The 18248-nt window shown below is 41.1% G+C and overlaps 1 protein-coding gene across 4 annotated transcripts in view; it reads right to left on the bottom strand.

Annotated features, from left to right (window-relative positions):
• The window catches only part of enpp1 (ectonucleotide pyrophosphatase/phosphodiesterase 1), a 51717-nt gene that overhangs the window by 18871 nt on the left and 14598 nt on the right, over positions 1 to 18248 (bottom strand). For 3 of the 4 annotated variants that reach the window (XM_058393217.1, XM_058393216.1, XM_058393218.1), the window contains 7 exons: positions 14961 to 15021; positions 9774 to 9871; positions 9533 to 9612; positions 9314 to 9433; positions 7420 to 7529; positions 6944 to 7009; positions 6427 to 6499 (listed from right to left, as the gene is read on the bottom strand). In XM_058393217.1, the coding sequence (XP_058249200.1) occupies positions 6427 to 6499; positions 6944 to 7009; positions 7420 to 7529; positions 9314 to 9433; positions 9533 to 9612; positions 9774 to 9871; positions 14961 to 15021 (608 nt within the window). Of the gene's footprint in view, positions 1 to 6426; positions 6500 to 6943; positions 7010 to 7419; positions 7530 to 9313; positions 9434 to 9532; positions 9613 to 9773; positions 9872 to 13295; positions 13708 to 14960; positions 15022 to 18248 lie in introns of all 4 variants that reach the window. The other variant, XM_058393219.1, reaches the window with a different exon arrangement.

Here is an 18248-nt window from a genome sequence, read left to right as displayed (position 1 = left end):
CTACACAACCTGGAGCTGTGAACACTTCTACACAACCTGGAGCTGTAAATACTTCTACACAACCTGGAGCTGTAAATACTTCTACACAACCTGGAGCTGTAAATACTTCTACACAACCTGGAGCTGTAAATACTTCTACACAACCTGGAGCTGTAAATACTTCTACACAACTTGGAGCTGTAAATACTTCTACACAACCTGGAGCTGTAAATACTTCTACACAACCTGGAGCTGTGAATACTTCTACACAACCTGGAGCTGTAAATACTTCTACACAACCTGGAGCTGTGAACACTTCTACACAACCTGGAGCTGTAAATACTTCTACACAACCTGGAGCTGTGAATACTTCTACACAACCTGGAGCTGTGAATACTTCTACACAACCTGGAGCTGTAAATACTTCTACACAACCTGGAGCTGTGAATACTTCTACACAACCTGGAGCTGTGAACACTTCTACACAACCTGGAGCTGTGAACACTTCTACACAACCTGGAGCTGTGAACACTTCTACACAACCTGGAGCTGTGAACACTTCTACACAACCTGGAGCTGTAAATACTTCTACACAACCTGGAGCTGTAAATACTTCTACACAACCTGGAGCTGTAAATACTTCTACACAACCTGGAGCTGTGAATACTTCTACACAACCTGGAGCTGTGAATACTTCTACACAACCTGGAGCTGTGAATACTTCTACACAACCTGGAGCTGTGAATACTTCTACACAACCTGGAGCTGTAAATACTTCTACACAACCTGGAGCTGTAAATACTTCTACACAACCTGGAGCTGTAAATACTTCTACACAACCTGGAGCTGTAAATACTTCTACACAACCTGGAGCTGTAAATACTTCTACACAACTTGGAGCTGTAAATACTTCTACACAACTTGGAGCTGTAAATACTTCTACACAACCTGGAGCTGTAAATACTTCTACACAACCTGGAGCTGTAAATACTTCTACACAACCTGGAGCTGTAAATACTTCTACACAACCTGGAGCTGTAAATACTTCTACACAACTTGGAGCTGTAAATACTTCTACACAACCTGGAGCTGTAAATACTTCTACACAACCTGGAGCTGTAAATACTTCTACACAACCTGGAGCTGTAAATACTTCTACACAACCTGGAGCTGTGAATACTTCTACACAACCTGGAGCTGTGAATACTTCTACACAACCTGGAGCTGTGAACACTTCTACACAACCTGGAGCTGTGAATACTTCTACACAACCTGGAGCTGTGAATACTTCTACACAACTTGGAGCTGTAAATACTTCTACACAACCTGGAGCTGTGAATACTTCTACACAACCTGGAGCTGTAAATACTTCTACACAACTTGGAGCTGTAAATACTTCTACACAACCTGGAGCTGTGAATACTTCTACACAACCTGGAGCTGTAAATACTTCTACACAACTTGGAGCTGTGAATACTTCTACACAACCTGGAGCTGTAAATACTTCTACACAACCTGGAGCTGTGAATACTTCTACACAACCTGGAGCTGTGAATACTTCTACACAACCTGGAGCTGTGAACACTTCTACACAACCTGGAGCTGTGAATACTTCTACACAACCTGGAGCTGTAAATACTTCTACACAACTTGGAGCTGTAAATACTTCTACACAACCTGGAGCTGTGAATACTTCTACACAACCTGGAGCTGTAAATACTTCTACACAACCTGGAGCTGTAAATACTTCTACACAACCTGGAGCTGTAAATACTTCTACACAACCTGGAGCTATAAATACTTCTACACAACCTGGAGCTGTAAATACTTCTACACAACTTGGAGCTGTAAATACTTCTACACAACCTGGAGCTGTAAATACTTCTACACAACCTGGAGCTGTAAATACTTCTACACAACCTGGAGCTGTAAATACTTCTACACAACCTGGAGCTGTAAATACTTCTACACAACCTGGAGCTGTAAATACTTCTACACAACCTGGAGCTGTAAATACTTCTACACAACCTGGAGCTGTGAATACTTCTACACAACTTGGAGCTGTAAATACTTCTACACAACTTGGAGCTGTGAATACTTCTACACAACCTGGAGCTGTAAATACTTCTACACAACCTGGAGCTGTGAACACTTCTACACAACCTGGAGCTGTGAACACTTCTACACAACCTGGAGCTGTGAACACTTCTACACAACCTGGAGCTGTAAATACTTCTACACAACCTGGAGCTGTGAACACTTCTACACAACCTGGAGCTGTGAACACTTCTACACAACCTGGAGCTGTAAATACTTCTACACAACCTGGAGCTGTGAACACTTCTACACAACCTGGAGCTGTGAACACTTCTACACAACCTGGAGCTGTGAACACTTCTACACAACCTGGAGCTGTAAATACTTCTACACAACCTGGAGCTGTGAACACTTCTACACAACCTGGAGCTGTGAATACTTCTACACAACCTGGAGCTGTAAATACTTCTACACAACCTGGAGCTGTAAATACTTCTACACAACTTGGAGCTGTAAATACTTCTACACAACCTGGAGCTGTGAACACTTCTACACAACCTGGAGCTGTAAATACTTCTACACAACCTGGAGCTGTAAATACTTCTACAAAACTTGGAGCTGTAAATACTTCTACACAACTTGGAGCTGTAAATACTTCTACACAACCTGGAGCTGTAAATACTTCTACACAACCTGGAGCTGTAAATACTTCTACACAACCTGGAGCTGTAAATACTTCTACACAACCTGGAGCTGTGAACACTTCTACACAACCTGGAGCTGTGAACACTTCTACACAACCTGGATCTGTAAATACTTCTACAAAACTTGGAGCTGTAAATACTTCTACACAACCTGGAGCTGTAAATACTTCTACACAACCTGGAGCTGTAAATACTTCTACACAACCTGGAGCTGTAAATACTTCTACACAACCTGGAGCTGTAAATACTTCTACACAACCTGGAGCTGTGAACACTTCTACACAACCTGGAGCTGTGAACACTTCTACACAACCTGGAGCTGTAAATACTTCTACACAACTTGGAGCTGTAAATACTTCTACACAACCTGGAGCTGTAAATACTTCTACACAACCTGGAGCTGTAAATACTTCTACACAACTTGGAGCTGTAAATACTTCTACACAACTTGGAGCTGTAAATACTTCTACACAACTTGGAGCTGTAAATACTTCTACACAACCTGGAGCTGTAAATACTTCTACACAACCTGGAGCTGTAAATACTTCTACACAACTTGGAGCTGTAAATACTTCTACACAACTTGGAGCTGTAAATACTTCTACACAACCTGGAGCTGTAAATACTTCTACACAACCTGGAGCTGAAAATACTTCTACACAACCTGGAGCTGTAAATACTTCTACACAACTTGGAGCTGTAAATACTTCTACACAACCTGGAGCTGTAAATACGTCTACACAACTTGGAGCTGTAAATACTTCTACACAACCTGGAGCTGTAAATACTTCTACACAACCTGGAGCTGTAAATCTACACAACCTGGAGCTGCGAACACTTCTACACAACCTGGAGCTGCGAACACTTCTACACAACTTGGAGCTGTGAATACTTCTACACAACCTGGAGCTGCGAACACTTCTACACAACCTGGAGCTGCGAACACTTCTACACAACCTGGAGCTGTGAATACTTCTACACAACCTGGAGCTGTAAATACTTCTACACAACCTGGAGCTGTAAATACTTCTACACAACCTGGAGCTGTAAATACTTCTACACAACCTGGAGCTGTAAATACTTCTACACAACTTGGAGCTGTAAATACTTCTACACAACCTGGAGCTGTAAATACGTCTACACAACTTGGAGCTGTAAATACTTCTACACAACTTGGAGCTGTAAATACTTCTACACAACCTGGAGCTGTGAACACTTCTACACAACCTGGAGCTGTAAATCTACACAACCTGGAGCTGCGAACACTTCTACACAACCTGGAGCTGCGAACACTTCTACACAACCTGGAGCTGTGAATACTTCTACACAACCTGGAGCTGCGAACACTTCTACACAACCTGGAGCTGTGAATACTTCTACACAACTTGGAGCTGTGAACACTTCTACACAACCTGGAGCTGCGAACACTTCTACACAACCTGGAGCTGTGAATACTTCTACACAACCTGAACCTGTAAGCAATGTTCAACACAACCTCTAATATCTGTGTCTCTAACACCACATCTCCATTTAGGTCTAGTACTAATGACAGAAGAATATCTTTAACTGGTCATCACTCCACACTGAATGGGCTCGAGGTTGGTCATGTTACAGTACTGCTGGTCTTACTTACATTCGGTGTCACTGCATGATGAGGATTTCGAGCAGATCCGATAAGAAGGCAAGTGAAAAGGAAAGAAAAAAATATATAGGAGCTGATACAGGTTATAAAGAAAAGTGCAGAAATTCTTAGTAGAGAAAAAAAGTTAGAATGCCCAAGCAGAGAGAATCTCAGGAAAGAGGTCAGTGGAGCTGCAGAACCTCAGACTCAATTTTCTTAGTATCATGCCCAAACTGCCCTCTGGAGCTAATATGAGTCAGTAGTCAGTATGATGTCATGCTACTGATGTGTACACTGGCAGAATGGGGCAACCAAAGCAGCCTGGTGGCTGAGGCAGTTGTGTGTTCTGCCCTGCCCAAGATCCAGCCCTGACCCTGTTACTGAGTTTATACCGCTGATAGTGATGAGGATCAGCCCTGACCCTGTATACACCCCTGATAGTGATGAGGATCAGCCCTGACCCAGTATATACCCCTGATAGTGATGAGGATCAGCTCTAACCCTGTATACACCCCTGACAGTGATGAGGATCAACCCTGACCCAGTATATACCCCTGATAGTGATGAGGATCAGCTCTAACCCTGTATACACCCCTGACAGTGATGAGGATCAGCCCTGACCCAGTATATACCCCTGATAGTGATGAGGATCAGCTCTAACCCTGTATACACCCCTGACAGTGATGAGGATCAGCCCTGACCCAGTATATACCCCTGATAGTGATGAGGATCAGCCCTGACCCAGTATATACCCCTGATAGTGATGAGGATCAGCCCTGACCCAGTATATACCCCTGATAGTGATGAGGATCAGCCCTGACCCAGTATATACCCCTGATAGTGATGAGGATCAGCCCTGACCCAGTATATACCCCTGATAGTGATGAGGATCAGCCCTGACCCTGTATACACCCCTGACAGTGATGAGGATCAGCCCTGACCCTGTATATACCCCTGACAGTGATGAGGATCAGCCCTGACCCTGTATATACCCCTGATAGTGATGAGGATCAGCCCTGACCCTGTATATACCCCTGATAGTGATGAGGATCAGCCCTGACCCTGTATATACCCCTGACAGTGATGAGGATCAGCCCTGACCCTGTATATACCCCTGATAGTGATGAGGATCAGCCCTGACCCTGTATATACCCCTGATAGTGATGAGGATCAGCCCTGACCCTGTATATACCCCTGATAGTGATGAGGATATAATAATATATTTAATCCATCTCAAACTGATACCTTAATTAGTGGACAAAAAAGTTTGTGTTTATTTGTGGAAAAAAAAAGTTTATTTATTTGGATTAAACCCTTGACATCTCCTACAAAAATTATGTGTACAATGTCTGGACCTGGGGTTCTACTGACCACAGTATATGACCTGAATACCTTCTTGTGTACAAACTAACACAATCGTCCAACAATCTCACACAGTCTCATGATGCAGACCTTCAGAGAAAAGTTTTAAACCTCAGAGGAGAGCTGGTGCTGTTCCTGATGACCGCCATGTACACCAAACACTCCTGATATCCAGCCATCAGACAAAACTTTATATTTAAGGACCTCCAGGTCCTGTGTGTTAGAGGCTCTGGAGTGTTCACTGCTAGGTCACAGTCTTTATTTGAGGATTCATTCCGAGTGCTCAGACCCACAGGTACAGGTGAGGCCAATCCTGACATCTGTGTCCATCAGGAGTGTTACATATCACAGACTCCAAATGGGAGAGGTTTCAGTTCTTTAACATCATTCATTAATTTCCTGTTAAACTAATTAATTAGTTTAGTTTAGTTTAGTTAAGTAAGTGCTAGTTAAATTGGTAGACTGGGTACTTCTGTATGAGAGGTTTGTAGAACTAGCTGAAGGTTAATTCTATTCAATTTGTTCAACTTATTTATTTATTTATTTATTTATTTATTTATTTATTTATTTATTTATTTATTCATTTATTCATTCATTCATTTATTTTTCCATAAAGTTAACATCCTGTAGTCAGTATTCCATCCTCTTCTTCCTAATGTTTAATACAGTTTCTCAGAGGTATATAATAATAATAATAATAATAATAATAATAATAATAATTACCGCGTTGCTATTTGGTCCATACATGTGTCCAGATCTATCAGGCTCCTCCAAATATAAAGTGTAAAAATCTGGCCTAAAGAAGTAGAGAATAAAATGCTTATAATCTGAATAAATTCAGTAATCATTCAGGTCAGGATTAACCATGTGGAACTCAATTAATATAAACATTCAGCCGCAGACATGATTCTAGCTTAGACACAATCTAGCGTTCCCTTTGATGGTGTAGACATCTCTGAGTAACTACATGCAAAATTTTCCTAATCAGATCAGTTAGTAATCAGACGCTAGTTGTGAGAAGGTCAGTCACGGACCAGGCTAAAGATCTCTTCTGTCCTTCAGGTTTGAGTGAAAAACACTATTTGTGGTGGAGATGCGAGCTAAAAGAAACACACTCTAGTTCAGAAAAATAAAATCCATAAATTAATTAATTATTAAATGATAAATAATTAAACAATAAATGAAATTAAATAAAATGGCATTATTTTTTGTACATTAAAACCCCAAAAAATCCAGTTACCTTTCACTTTGTGACAAATTCAACCACTGTAAAACGGTTGTCACTCTCTCGTCAAATGGAATACCCCTGTTTTAACAATACAAAGTAAAATAAACAATAATTATTGCCGTTACAGTGTATTTTCTATTGAAATTTCTTTAACTTGCATGTTAAACATTCAGAGACGTCTCGTTTCATCTAAATGTAATATCTGCTTCTTCTTCTCACTGCCCTGCATCAGTCCCCATGCTGTGCTGTGTGGGACGTAGTGCACTCTAGAATGGAACCAGTAAGACCAACTGGTGCTTTGTGTGTGTGTATGTATGAAGTTTTACAGTAGCTATTCTTACAAATATATGTTGTTTTTCTCAGAATATTTCAGGTTATTCCCTGATTCAATTTATTTATACACTAATTTATTAGCATATATGCAATGAAATGGAAAAAAGAACAATTAGAGTGATGATCAGTGAAGAGATTAAGAATGATAAACTTACTTATCAAAAACCTTATATAAATTTGGATATCGTCCTTTAATAAGAACATCCGATCCAGGCCAGAAGAAGGTTCCAGATTTCAGGTTGTTCTTCATGGCAGTGATCCAGACCTACAGAGGGTTTGATAGGATCAGGTCACGTAGCACAGATAAACGTTTCACTACATAATTCAGCTCCATCTTTAACACAAGTGATTTACTACATGCTATTACACAATACTGTGAGCTGTTTAGCAAAAGTGACTTACATTTTATACTGAAAAACTGAAATTTAAGGGCTTTGCTCAAGGGCCCAACATTGGCAGCATGATGGACCTGGGGTTTAAACTCACAACCACCCAATCATTAGTCCAGTGACCACTTGGCTACCACATCCCCACTAATGAATTCACTAATTATTTATCAGGACAAGCAGCAGTCACATGAGTGATGGACATGGTGGTGGTTGGTCAGTGGTTAAATAGATGAATAGATGTCTGATCAGGTGGTTGTGAGCTCAGATCCCAGCACCACACGACCCAGCTGAGCGACACACCCCTGCTGAGAGACACGTCCCTGCTGAGAGACACACCCCTGCTAAAAGACACACCCCTACTGAGGGACACACCCCTGCTGAGGGACACGACCCTGCTGAGAGACATGCCCCTGCTGAAAGACACACCCCTATATCCTGAAATATGTCTTAAGATGACACATCAAGGCTTTCGGAGGTGTAGTGATTTTACGGCTGTAACGTAAAATGGAAAAATGGAAGCCTGTTCACTAACATGGGAAAGGGGCAGAGTTACGAAAAGTTCAGCAGACAGCCACTAGAGGGCATCAGAGACAGTCTGTCTTTATTGAAGTCCACTTAAACAGCCACAAGCTCATTCTCTCTCAAATCAGGGAGCTGTGTGTGTGTGTGTGTGTGTGTGTGTGTGCCAAATGATACAGCAGGTGGAAATCAGCCAAGTTTCAGCAGTGGAATGTTCTGCTTTTTATCTTGTTTCTCGCTCAGTTCTTTATTTTCTCCTTCAGCTGAACGGTGACTTTGTTTCAGTAGATGTTTCAGTAGATGTTTCAGTAGATGTTTCAGTAGATGATTCAGCAGATGTTTCAGTAGATGTTTCAGTAGATGATTCAGCAGATGTTTCAGCAGATGTTTCAGTAGATGTCAGTAAGGACAATGTTTTACAGAGCATGTGCCGCTTCACCTCCTGGTCTGCGTGTTCCAGCTGGTCTGAATGACATCACTGTGTGTTTCTACATGCTCTCAGCACTACATGACTTAATAAAGTCTCAGAGCCAGTGAAGTAATGATAGTGTACATGATAAATCAGAACATTCTACAACAACAACAATAACAGAGGAGGAAAAGAAGACCTGAAGGTATTAGATTTAATTTAAAATATAAATATAAAATATTCACAGTCTCATCAAATTCTCTGTGTTCAGGTCAGACTAGAGTTTTTAAATAAAGTTCTAAGAACAGTCTATCTCTCTCTGTCTGTCTCTCTGACACTCTGTCTATCTCTCTCTCTCTCTGTCTGTCTGTCTCTCTCTCTCTATGTCTATCTCTCTCTGTGTCTGTCTCTCTATGTTTGTCTCTGTCTTTCTGTCTCTCTCTCTATCTCTGTCTGTCTGTCACTCTGTCTGTCACTCTGTCTGTCTGTCTGCCTCTCTGACACTGTCTGCCTGCCTCTCTGTCTGTCTGCCTCTCTGTCACTGTCTGTCTATCTTTCCCTCTGTCTGTCTGTTTCTCTGTCTCTCTGTATCTTTGTCTGTCTCTCTGTATTTTTCTTTGTCTCTCTGTCTGTCTCTCTGTCTCTGTCAGTCTGTCTCTCTCTCTGTCAGTCTGTCTCTCTGTGTCAATAAAATCCTCTGTCTGTCTTCAGTAACAGATCTGGAATACTCACCGGTTCTCCCTGGTACCATGCAGGGTTAAACTTCTCTTCTGTTTTTAAGCTGAAGTGGGCGTTGAGATGGACATCATACATCTTATTGTCCACGATCCCATGTGACTCTGGATACAGACCCTGTAAAAAATAATATCTGAATGTATTAATCTGATAATGTAAATATAAAGCAGTGTGTTCTGAGTAATGTTTATTCTGAGTAAGGTGTGCTCTACTGACCGTTACGATGGTGTAGTGATTGGGAAAGGTCTTGGTCGGATAAACAGGACGCATGTGTGGTGTAGAAGTTCCACATTCTCCTGAAAACAAACAAAAAAAATGTTTTCCTCATTTTTCCAAGAACTTTTTATATCTTTATAACAGTAAAGAGTCTTCAAATACACTTCAGAGAAGAATATACAGTTTTAAAGGAGATCCTCACTGCAGTGGATCTTCAGACAGAAATGAATCAATAACATACGTAGCTTCTTGATGGCTGGAAGCCGGTCTCCATAAAGGTCCAGGTAACCTGCTCTGAAACCATCCAGTGAGATCAGGAGCAGTGGAGCTTTGGAGAAACTGTCCAAACAAAATGAAGAAGATCAGTGGCTGCTGTGTGATGACCACAGTGAAGAAGATCAGTGGCTGCTGTGTGATGACCACAGTGAAGAAGATCAGTGGCTGCTGTGTGAAGACTACAGTGAAGAAGATCAGTGGCTGCTGTGTGATGACCACAGTGAAGAAGATCAGTGGCTGCTGTGTGAAGACTACAGTGAAGAAGATCAGTGGCTGCTGTGTGATGACCACAGTGAAGAAGATCAGTGGCTGCTGTGTGAAGACTACAGTGAAGAAGATCAGTGGCTGCTGTGTGATGACCACAGTGAAGAAGATCAGTGGCTGCTGTGTGATGACCACAGTGAAGAAGATCAGTGGCTGCTGTGTGATGACCACAGTGAAGAAGATCAGTGGCTGCTGTGTGATGACCACAGTGAAGAAGATCAGTGGCTGCTGTGTGAAGACTACAGTGAAGAAGATCAGTGGCTGCTGTGTGATGACCACAGTGAAGAAGATCAGTGGCTGCTGTGTGATGACCACAGTGAAGAAGATCAGTGGCTGCTGTGTGATGACCACAGTGAAGAAGATCAGTGGCTGCTGTGTGATGACCACAGTGAAGAAGATCAGTGGCTGCTGTGTGAAGACCACAGTAAAGAAGATCAGTGGCTGCTGTGTGATGACCACAGTGAAGATCAGTGGCTGCTGTGTGATGACCACAGTGAAGATCAGTGGCTGCTGTGTGAAGACTACAGTGAAGAAGATCAGTGGCTGCTGTGTGATGACCACAGTGAAGATCAGTGGCTGCTGTGTGATGACCACAGTGAAGAAGATTAGTGGCTGCTGTGTGAAGACTACAGTGAAGAAGATCAGTGGCTGCTGTGTGATGACCACAGTGAAGAAGATCAGTGGCTGCTGTGTGATGACCACAGTGAAGAAGATCAGTGGCTGCTGTGTGAAGACTACAGTGAAGAAGATCAGTGGCTGCTGTGTGATGACCACAGTGAACATCAGTGGCTGCTGTGTGATGACCACAGTGAAGAATGCTGTTCCAGAGTCGTGACATGACACTGATGAATTGCTCAGTCTTGTTGAATGAGACACTGATGTGATGTGAGTCAGGATTGAACCTGAACACACTGAACTTCTCATGAAAATTACAACATGCGCATTACAACACTGATCAGAGATTTGCTCAATCATCTCAACTGACCACTGACCCCTGGAATTTACACAGGAATCTCAAGATGATTTAGACAAAAACACACATACACACAAACACATATATACACACACACATACCCACATATTCACACACACACATACTCATACACATAGACACACATATATACACACGCACACACATTTACATACACATACACACACACACACATTTACATACACATACACACACACACAAATATATATACAAATATTTACCTACACACACACACACACACACAGTTGATATGTTTCCACACTTGTGTAGTTTTATCTGAGACTCTGAATGTAATAAAGCCTCACGTGATGAACTTTACTCCAGGATACAGAAGAGGAACATGTTAGAACAGGATCTGGAGCAACTGACTTACTCACACTTACACAACACACACCATCAGCTTCACTCTTTAACACTAATTCATCTGCAGCTGCAGTGACATTTCAGATAAATAATACACTTAAATTTTTTAATCTGGTGAATATTTCAGGAATAAGGTAAAATCCGGAATACTGTTGTAAAGCTGTAGGAAAATTCCAGCTGCAGGAAACGGTTATGGAGGCAGATGCGGGCAGGCAGATTTATTTGTAAACAAAACCTGAACAACACAAACAACATGAATTTTAGAATCTTAAACATAACCTCCGCTAAACACACACACACACACACACTGTCCTCCAACATCCTGGAGAACGTGTAAACCTTTCTCCAAGACATCCTTCCAGGAACGCTAAACCTCTTCACTGTAGTTCTGTAAATAATTAAATCAGTAAATAAATACTTCATGTGCGTCTGTAGATCTCATGATGTAGCTCGTGAGTGTTTCTTCATATCTCTGAGCAGTAAACTCTGTGATTCTGGACTGAGTCTGATGGTCTGCATGCTCCTGAGGAGGTTCTCCATGTGTAAAGAGCTCTCTCTGTTTATCTGGTGTTCGGAGACGGCTTTCTAACCTTACCCAGATTAATGAGCAACAACGAAATCTCTTAATCACTATGGAAACAGGAAGCATGTACTTATTTATTTCCACCTGGTTTCTGAATGAGGGTTTACTTTTTGGGAAAAAATGACTAACACTCATGCCGCACTATATTGCCAAAAGGTTTGGGACACCCCTCCAGATCATTGAGTTCAGATGTTGTTTTTCAGGGGTTGGACTCGGCCCCTTAGTTCCAGTGAAATGAACTCTTAATGTTTCAGCTTCATACCAAGACATTTTGGACAATTTCATGCTCTTTGTGGGAACAGTTTGGGGATGACCCCTTGACTGACCTGCACAGAGTCCTGACCTCAACCCCATAGAACACCTTTGGGATGAATTAGAGCAGACGCTGCGAGCCAGGCCTTCTCGTCCAACATCAGTGCCTGACCTCACAAATGTGCTTCTAGAGGAATGGTCAAAAATTCCCATAAACACACTCCTAAACCTTGTGGAAAGCCTTCCCAGAAGAGTTGAAGCTGTTATAGCTGCAAACGGCAGGACAACTCCATATTACATTCATGTGCATGTAAAGGCAGACGTCCTCATCTGGGACAAGGCATCCCCAAACTGTTCCCACAAAGAGCATGAAATTGTCCAAAATGTCTTTGTATGAAGTTGAAGCATTAAGAGTTCCTTTCACTGGAACTAAGGGGCCGAGCCCAACTGCTGAAAAACAACATCTGAACTCAATGATGCGGAGGGGTGTCCCAAAACTTTTGACAATATAGTGTATTAGCGTATCCTGATGCCATTACTGCTCTGTTTCCATTTAAAGGTTTGTGCCAGTCTGAAGAAATTCAATCCTGCTGCAGTTTTCTCATGAAGTCAATACAGGGATCCATAAATGGACCCATTTCACAAAAACAAATTATGTAATCTGATCCTCAGTTATCCCTGTGCTGAGAAGGTGTATCAACATTATTATAACAACAAAGAGATTTTGTAAAAACTCATCCGGACTTTTTTCTTGTTAATCCCATAATATTTTTTCTCTGTGATGTGAGATTTCATTGAAACCGGATCACTGTCTGACTCCCACCACGTTCCAACATCTGCTTTAACACCTGTTCAGAGCTCTGTTAGACTGAGGAACTTTCACACCAGCAGATGATGCAAATATGTCATCCATTGAAGTGCAAATATCTGTTCATGTGTGCTAAGCTTTATAAATTTATAAATAATACTTCTCTGAGGAGTTTCTATGTAAGGTTGCTGTTGATTTATGTTAAGTGTTTGCAGTAAGAAAGTACCTGAGACTTCAGGCTCCAATTCTATCAATTCTGACTTCACACTGTCGGTCAATTCACTCCATGACACTCACTGCACCAGGACTGGAGATGGAGATGTGGGAGGTGACCACCTCTCTCTGATGGTGAACAACCAGGCATGAGAAAGGCTTGTTATCTGCAGGGGGTCAGGCTTAGTGCCCCTTTCACTGAGATGAAAATATCTTTGTTGATTGATCCTGTGGTTCAGCCTCAGACTGATGTCCAGACTCTTACAACCAGCAGCTCCAACATGCCCACAAAAAATCTAGAGCCATGGTTGCAGTCAGCAATCTGTGGGTCTGTGACCTTCTGTGGTTTGAGGATGGTTATGGAAGTATGGATTGTGCAGATTCTTTTAACCAGTCTCATGTCTTCATGAACAGCATCTAACAGCCTTATCAGGAGAAAAGAAAGAACTTTCAGGAACCAATTCAGTGTTTCAACTCTAGAGAAGGACTGGGGGCTGCTACCTTATCTGATCATGAAGATATTAGATGTCCTTGTTCTGACCAGGGTCCAGTTTTTTACTTCTGTCCAAGATGGAAAGGTCAGAACAGCAACTTTTTCAGAGTCTGAAAATTTGGTGATGCTCTGAGAGAGTAAAGGGTCAAGAGCAATGCTACTCCAGGAGATCTGTGTTCCAACTACCTGGGTATCACCATGTACATCTCCAGATTCTACAAGGTCTTTATTTAGGCATTACTCAGTCCTCTCTCCATTGCCTACAGCTGGTTCAGAACGCTGCAGAATGGCTTTTAACCGGTACCAATAAGCATGCACACATCACCCCGGTCCTTTCCTCTCTCCACTGGCTCCCGGTACCTTACAGAATTCAATATAAAATCTTGACATTTGTTTTTAAATCTCTGTCCAGTATGGCCCCAACATATTTAAACGAACTTATCCAACTGCGCACCCATGGCCGAACTCTGAGGTCCTCTAATCATGTACTGCTCCAAGTGCCCAGAGCAAGATATAAATTATGGGGTGACTGTGCTTTCTCAGTGGCAGCTCCTAAGCTTTGGAATTCCCTCCCTCCTGATCTTACTTCTGAAAGGGATTTATTGAACTTCAAAGCTAAGCTAAAGACATATTTATTTACCAAAGCTTTTGTTTTGTAGTAGAGGGTCTGCTTAGTCTCCTGTCTCCTTACTTTTATGTTCTCTAATTTTATTACTATAATTTGCACATTTGCACTTTGTTCAGCACCTAGGTTCTACATGGTAGTTGTTAGGTGCTATATAAATAAAGTTTGAATTGAATTGAATTGAATTTTTGAAGGTCATCATGACCCCCCTGTTGGTGATAGCATGGGACTCATTTCTGTCATCTTCACAGTCAACCACAGGGGGTTCCTCATCACCTTGTGGGTGGGGTATCTGGGTATTAAACACCATCTCTGGCACACAGAATGCAAGGTATGGATGTAACATGGCCACTTTGTGATTGTCTCAGTTTCAAGCATATCCAGGTGATACCCTCTGCCCCAGATAGTTCATCAAGTGTTCAGATTTGTACCTAGCATTAAATGACCTTATATATCTATTACAAATACCTGTAAAAGTCACTATCAGATGAATAGCTTCACATTTCACAAACTGTATACAAACATGCACAGGACATTTGATTACTACGTGTATATCATACCTTTCAGGGCACTGGGGTGTCTGGATCTCCTCACATTCATCTTCGATCCATGGCTTTACTCCTGCACACAATAGTCAATCCAATAAATAAGAAACCTGAGTTGCATTCAGAGCAAAAGGGCTGACATTCTTCAGGAAGATGGGAGATATTTTATATTCAAAATGTAAAAACCACAACACATTCAATCAAAACTCAAATACTTATTAAAGAATAATAAATGGTTTAATGTAGACATGTTTCTTTACCATTGTGCCATCATTTAAAACAGGTACCGTATGTACTTCTAAAAACCTGAAACGTGGAAACACCTCCAGTCTTACACAAACGGCCGCTTACACATCAACTAACCCTAGTTATTAAGTAGCTCAGACTGGGCTGACCACTGCATGTACCTTGCTCTACAGTTAAGGTTGTCAACATTTACTGATGACTGTGCAGTATTTACAATATAAACAGAAGTCTGTCCAAATTCCCCAGATATTCACATTACATCATTTCAGTCTGTGAAAGCACATGCAGGTACACGAAATAGGCTCGGCCTCTTAAACAAGCAAACAACAGTTTGGCAAGATTCCTTAAGAATGCCTTTATAAAGTCAGATAAATTACACACTGAATCCCAAATAGCTAAATACTAGGCACACATGATGTTAAAAAAGTTTCTTCTACACAGAACAAAGAGCTATCTGAGACTCATACATATATATACAGACCAAAGGCTGCTAACCCTAAACCCTAACCCTCTCCTCACCACAGCAGAATCTGGACCATATCCAATGTTGACCTGGTGAGCAAAAATGCCAAATCAGTGGGAAAACTATTTTTATTAACTGAACACACTCATGTTTAAATTTATATTCAAATACCAGTGATGGTTATAAATATGTACGTCTAAACACCTCCCTGTCGGAGAGCGAGGGTAATAGCTGAATAAGTATATAATTAGCTATTATAAATAGCTGAATAAGCTAATAATTTTCTATAAAAAAGTGTGTAAATATCATGAGCAGACAGTAAGAGTCTAACTGAAGACGGGATTTTCTCAGAAAAACCACATCCACTACAATCTTTACTCTCTGTGGAAATCTTTATCCCATGATTCTCGCTGGTGTTTTCTGTCATTAAAGACAGCAACAGCAGTAAACCATAGGAAATCCACCCTGAAGATTTTAATCTTTATAATTAACATCAGTTCTTTTTCTCCCAAAAATGGAAATGGATCATGGGACACAGCTTCATTCAGGTCTTGATGAGAAGGCGTGATTGTGACTCCGCCCAGTTTTGGTGGACAAGTCTAGCTTTATATATACACTAGGGCAGTACAATGCACTCCATTTAACACAATACTGCATATCTTACTGTTTTTAGTAATACAAATGCACACTAAAATAACACACTAGTTATTTGGTAAAGAATAAATAAATGTGGTGTTGACACTGTGATCTTAAAAAAATTAAAGCCTCGAGGCATGAATTTACTCCTGAAATACCACCATCATAGCATGCATCCTCAAGTTCTGACAAACGACTACTGAAACATTACTAAATCTCAATACACACACAAAGCTGCCTAAATACTAATATAAATAATATCATAACATTTGTGCTCCTTTCACTCGTCCAACAGTGTGTCCTTCTCTCAGGTAATGATGGTCATCCATTCTTTTTGTTCTTTTTTTTTTTTTTAAAGAAACTTGACCTCACCTACATTCCTGCTTTCCTGAAAGTACCTGAAGTCCAGGGAAGGCATGCTGAGATATTCACACATGGTACACACACTTCCAGAAAATGCCCAGTGATGTGTTTATTCTTCCTCCCGATCAAAACTGATGTGTTTCAGTCATTTAATCAGAGTCAGTGGAGCTGCATCGTGAGATTTCATGAGAAACATAAACACTAAATGAACATTCACAAGAAAACTTCAGTTCTAACCAAAAACCCAGTTCAGAATGAAGGGAAGTGATATCTCGACTGATCTGCATACATAATCGTGTAGATGCCTTCAAATGCCTAGTGTTTGATTATAATCTACTGAAAAGAAATGGAGAAAAAAATGTAAAAGCCTTCAAGATTTCACGCTTCAAGAAGCTTTATTGTCATTTCAACCACATATAGCTGACGCAGTACATAGTGAAATGAGACAACGTTTCTCCAGGACCTGGTGCTACATAAACATACAACATAAAGATCAAACACAAAAAACAACACAAAGCTAGGACCGAAAGTTCGTCCAAGCCACATAAAGTTTCATCCTGTTTCTTTTCCCTGTAACTGACCAGTTGACCATGCCAGAGTAAACCAAGCTCAGCTCCTTAACTGATGAAGCTTTGTTCTGCATGTCCTTCACAGATCTGTCCTTTCTTGTCTGGTTATTTGATGGTTTGTTGCATACCATGACTTGTTCCCTGAAGACAGAGATTTCCCTTCAGTGATCTTCTGAAGAAGAATATTCATGATCCATTAATCAGCTGCAGGCCAATTTCAAAATTTCCTCAACTGTCTCTCATTACTGGTGTGTGTCATAACTGAATGTCTGAGTTCACGGAACTGAAATAGCTCTAGTCAAATGAATGACCTCGGGATTAATAATGACACAAACCATCTCCATTCCAGTGCCAAGAGATTTGTGCGTAGCTTCTGGGACCGTAAATAGCCTGAAATCATTTTAATGGAAATAACTTTTATGAACGACTTTCCTCTTAAAGGAAGACGGAAACCTTCTCCATTTAAAATAAGTCTATATAAGTCTTAGTCTACAGTGTCTAAGGTTCCACTGAGCTTCATCATAGAAAAACATGAGATCTATTATTCATATGCCCCATATGTCTTATGTAACTCCACCTCCACCAAAGTGTGATGTGGTCTGAGGAGAAAAGTCCAAAAGGAAGGTATGTATGGAACTAAAAAAAAAAAAAGCACAAGACCAGAAGAAACCCATCCCCATGGTGCATCACGCTTTAGAGCTGCTCTTCTTCAATCAGAACTAGTTGAGCTTCAGATACCAGTGAATTTCAGTGCAAAACCTTCAGGTATCTGCTAGTCAGCTGAAGATGAAAAAGAATTTCAGTTTTCAGCACGACGACTTCAATCACACGTCTACATCAAGTTCATGTCATCATTCTAGACCCATATTTGTCATTTTAACATACACCATATTGCCAAAAGTATTCGCTCACCCATCCAAATAATCAGAATCAGGTGTTCCAATCACTTCCATGGCCACAGGTGTATAAAATCAAGCACCTAGGCATGCAGACTGTTTTTACAAACATTTGTGAAAGAATGGGTCG

This window comes from Hemibagrus wyckioides, linkage group LG06 (assembly GCF_019097595.1).
Source record: "Hemibagrus wyckioides isolate EC202008001 linkage group LG06, SWU_Hwy_1.0, whole genome shotgun sequence".
In the NCBI taxonomy this organism is placed as follows: Eukaryota; Metazoa; Chordata; class Actinopteri; order Siluriformes; family Bagridae; genus Hemibagrus; species Hemibagrus wyckioides.
The sequence above is the reverse complement of the archived record's forward strand: the minus strand, read 5'-3'. Positions and strand labels throughout refer to the sequence as shown.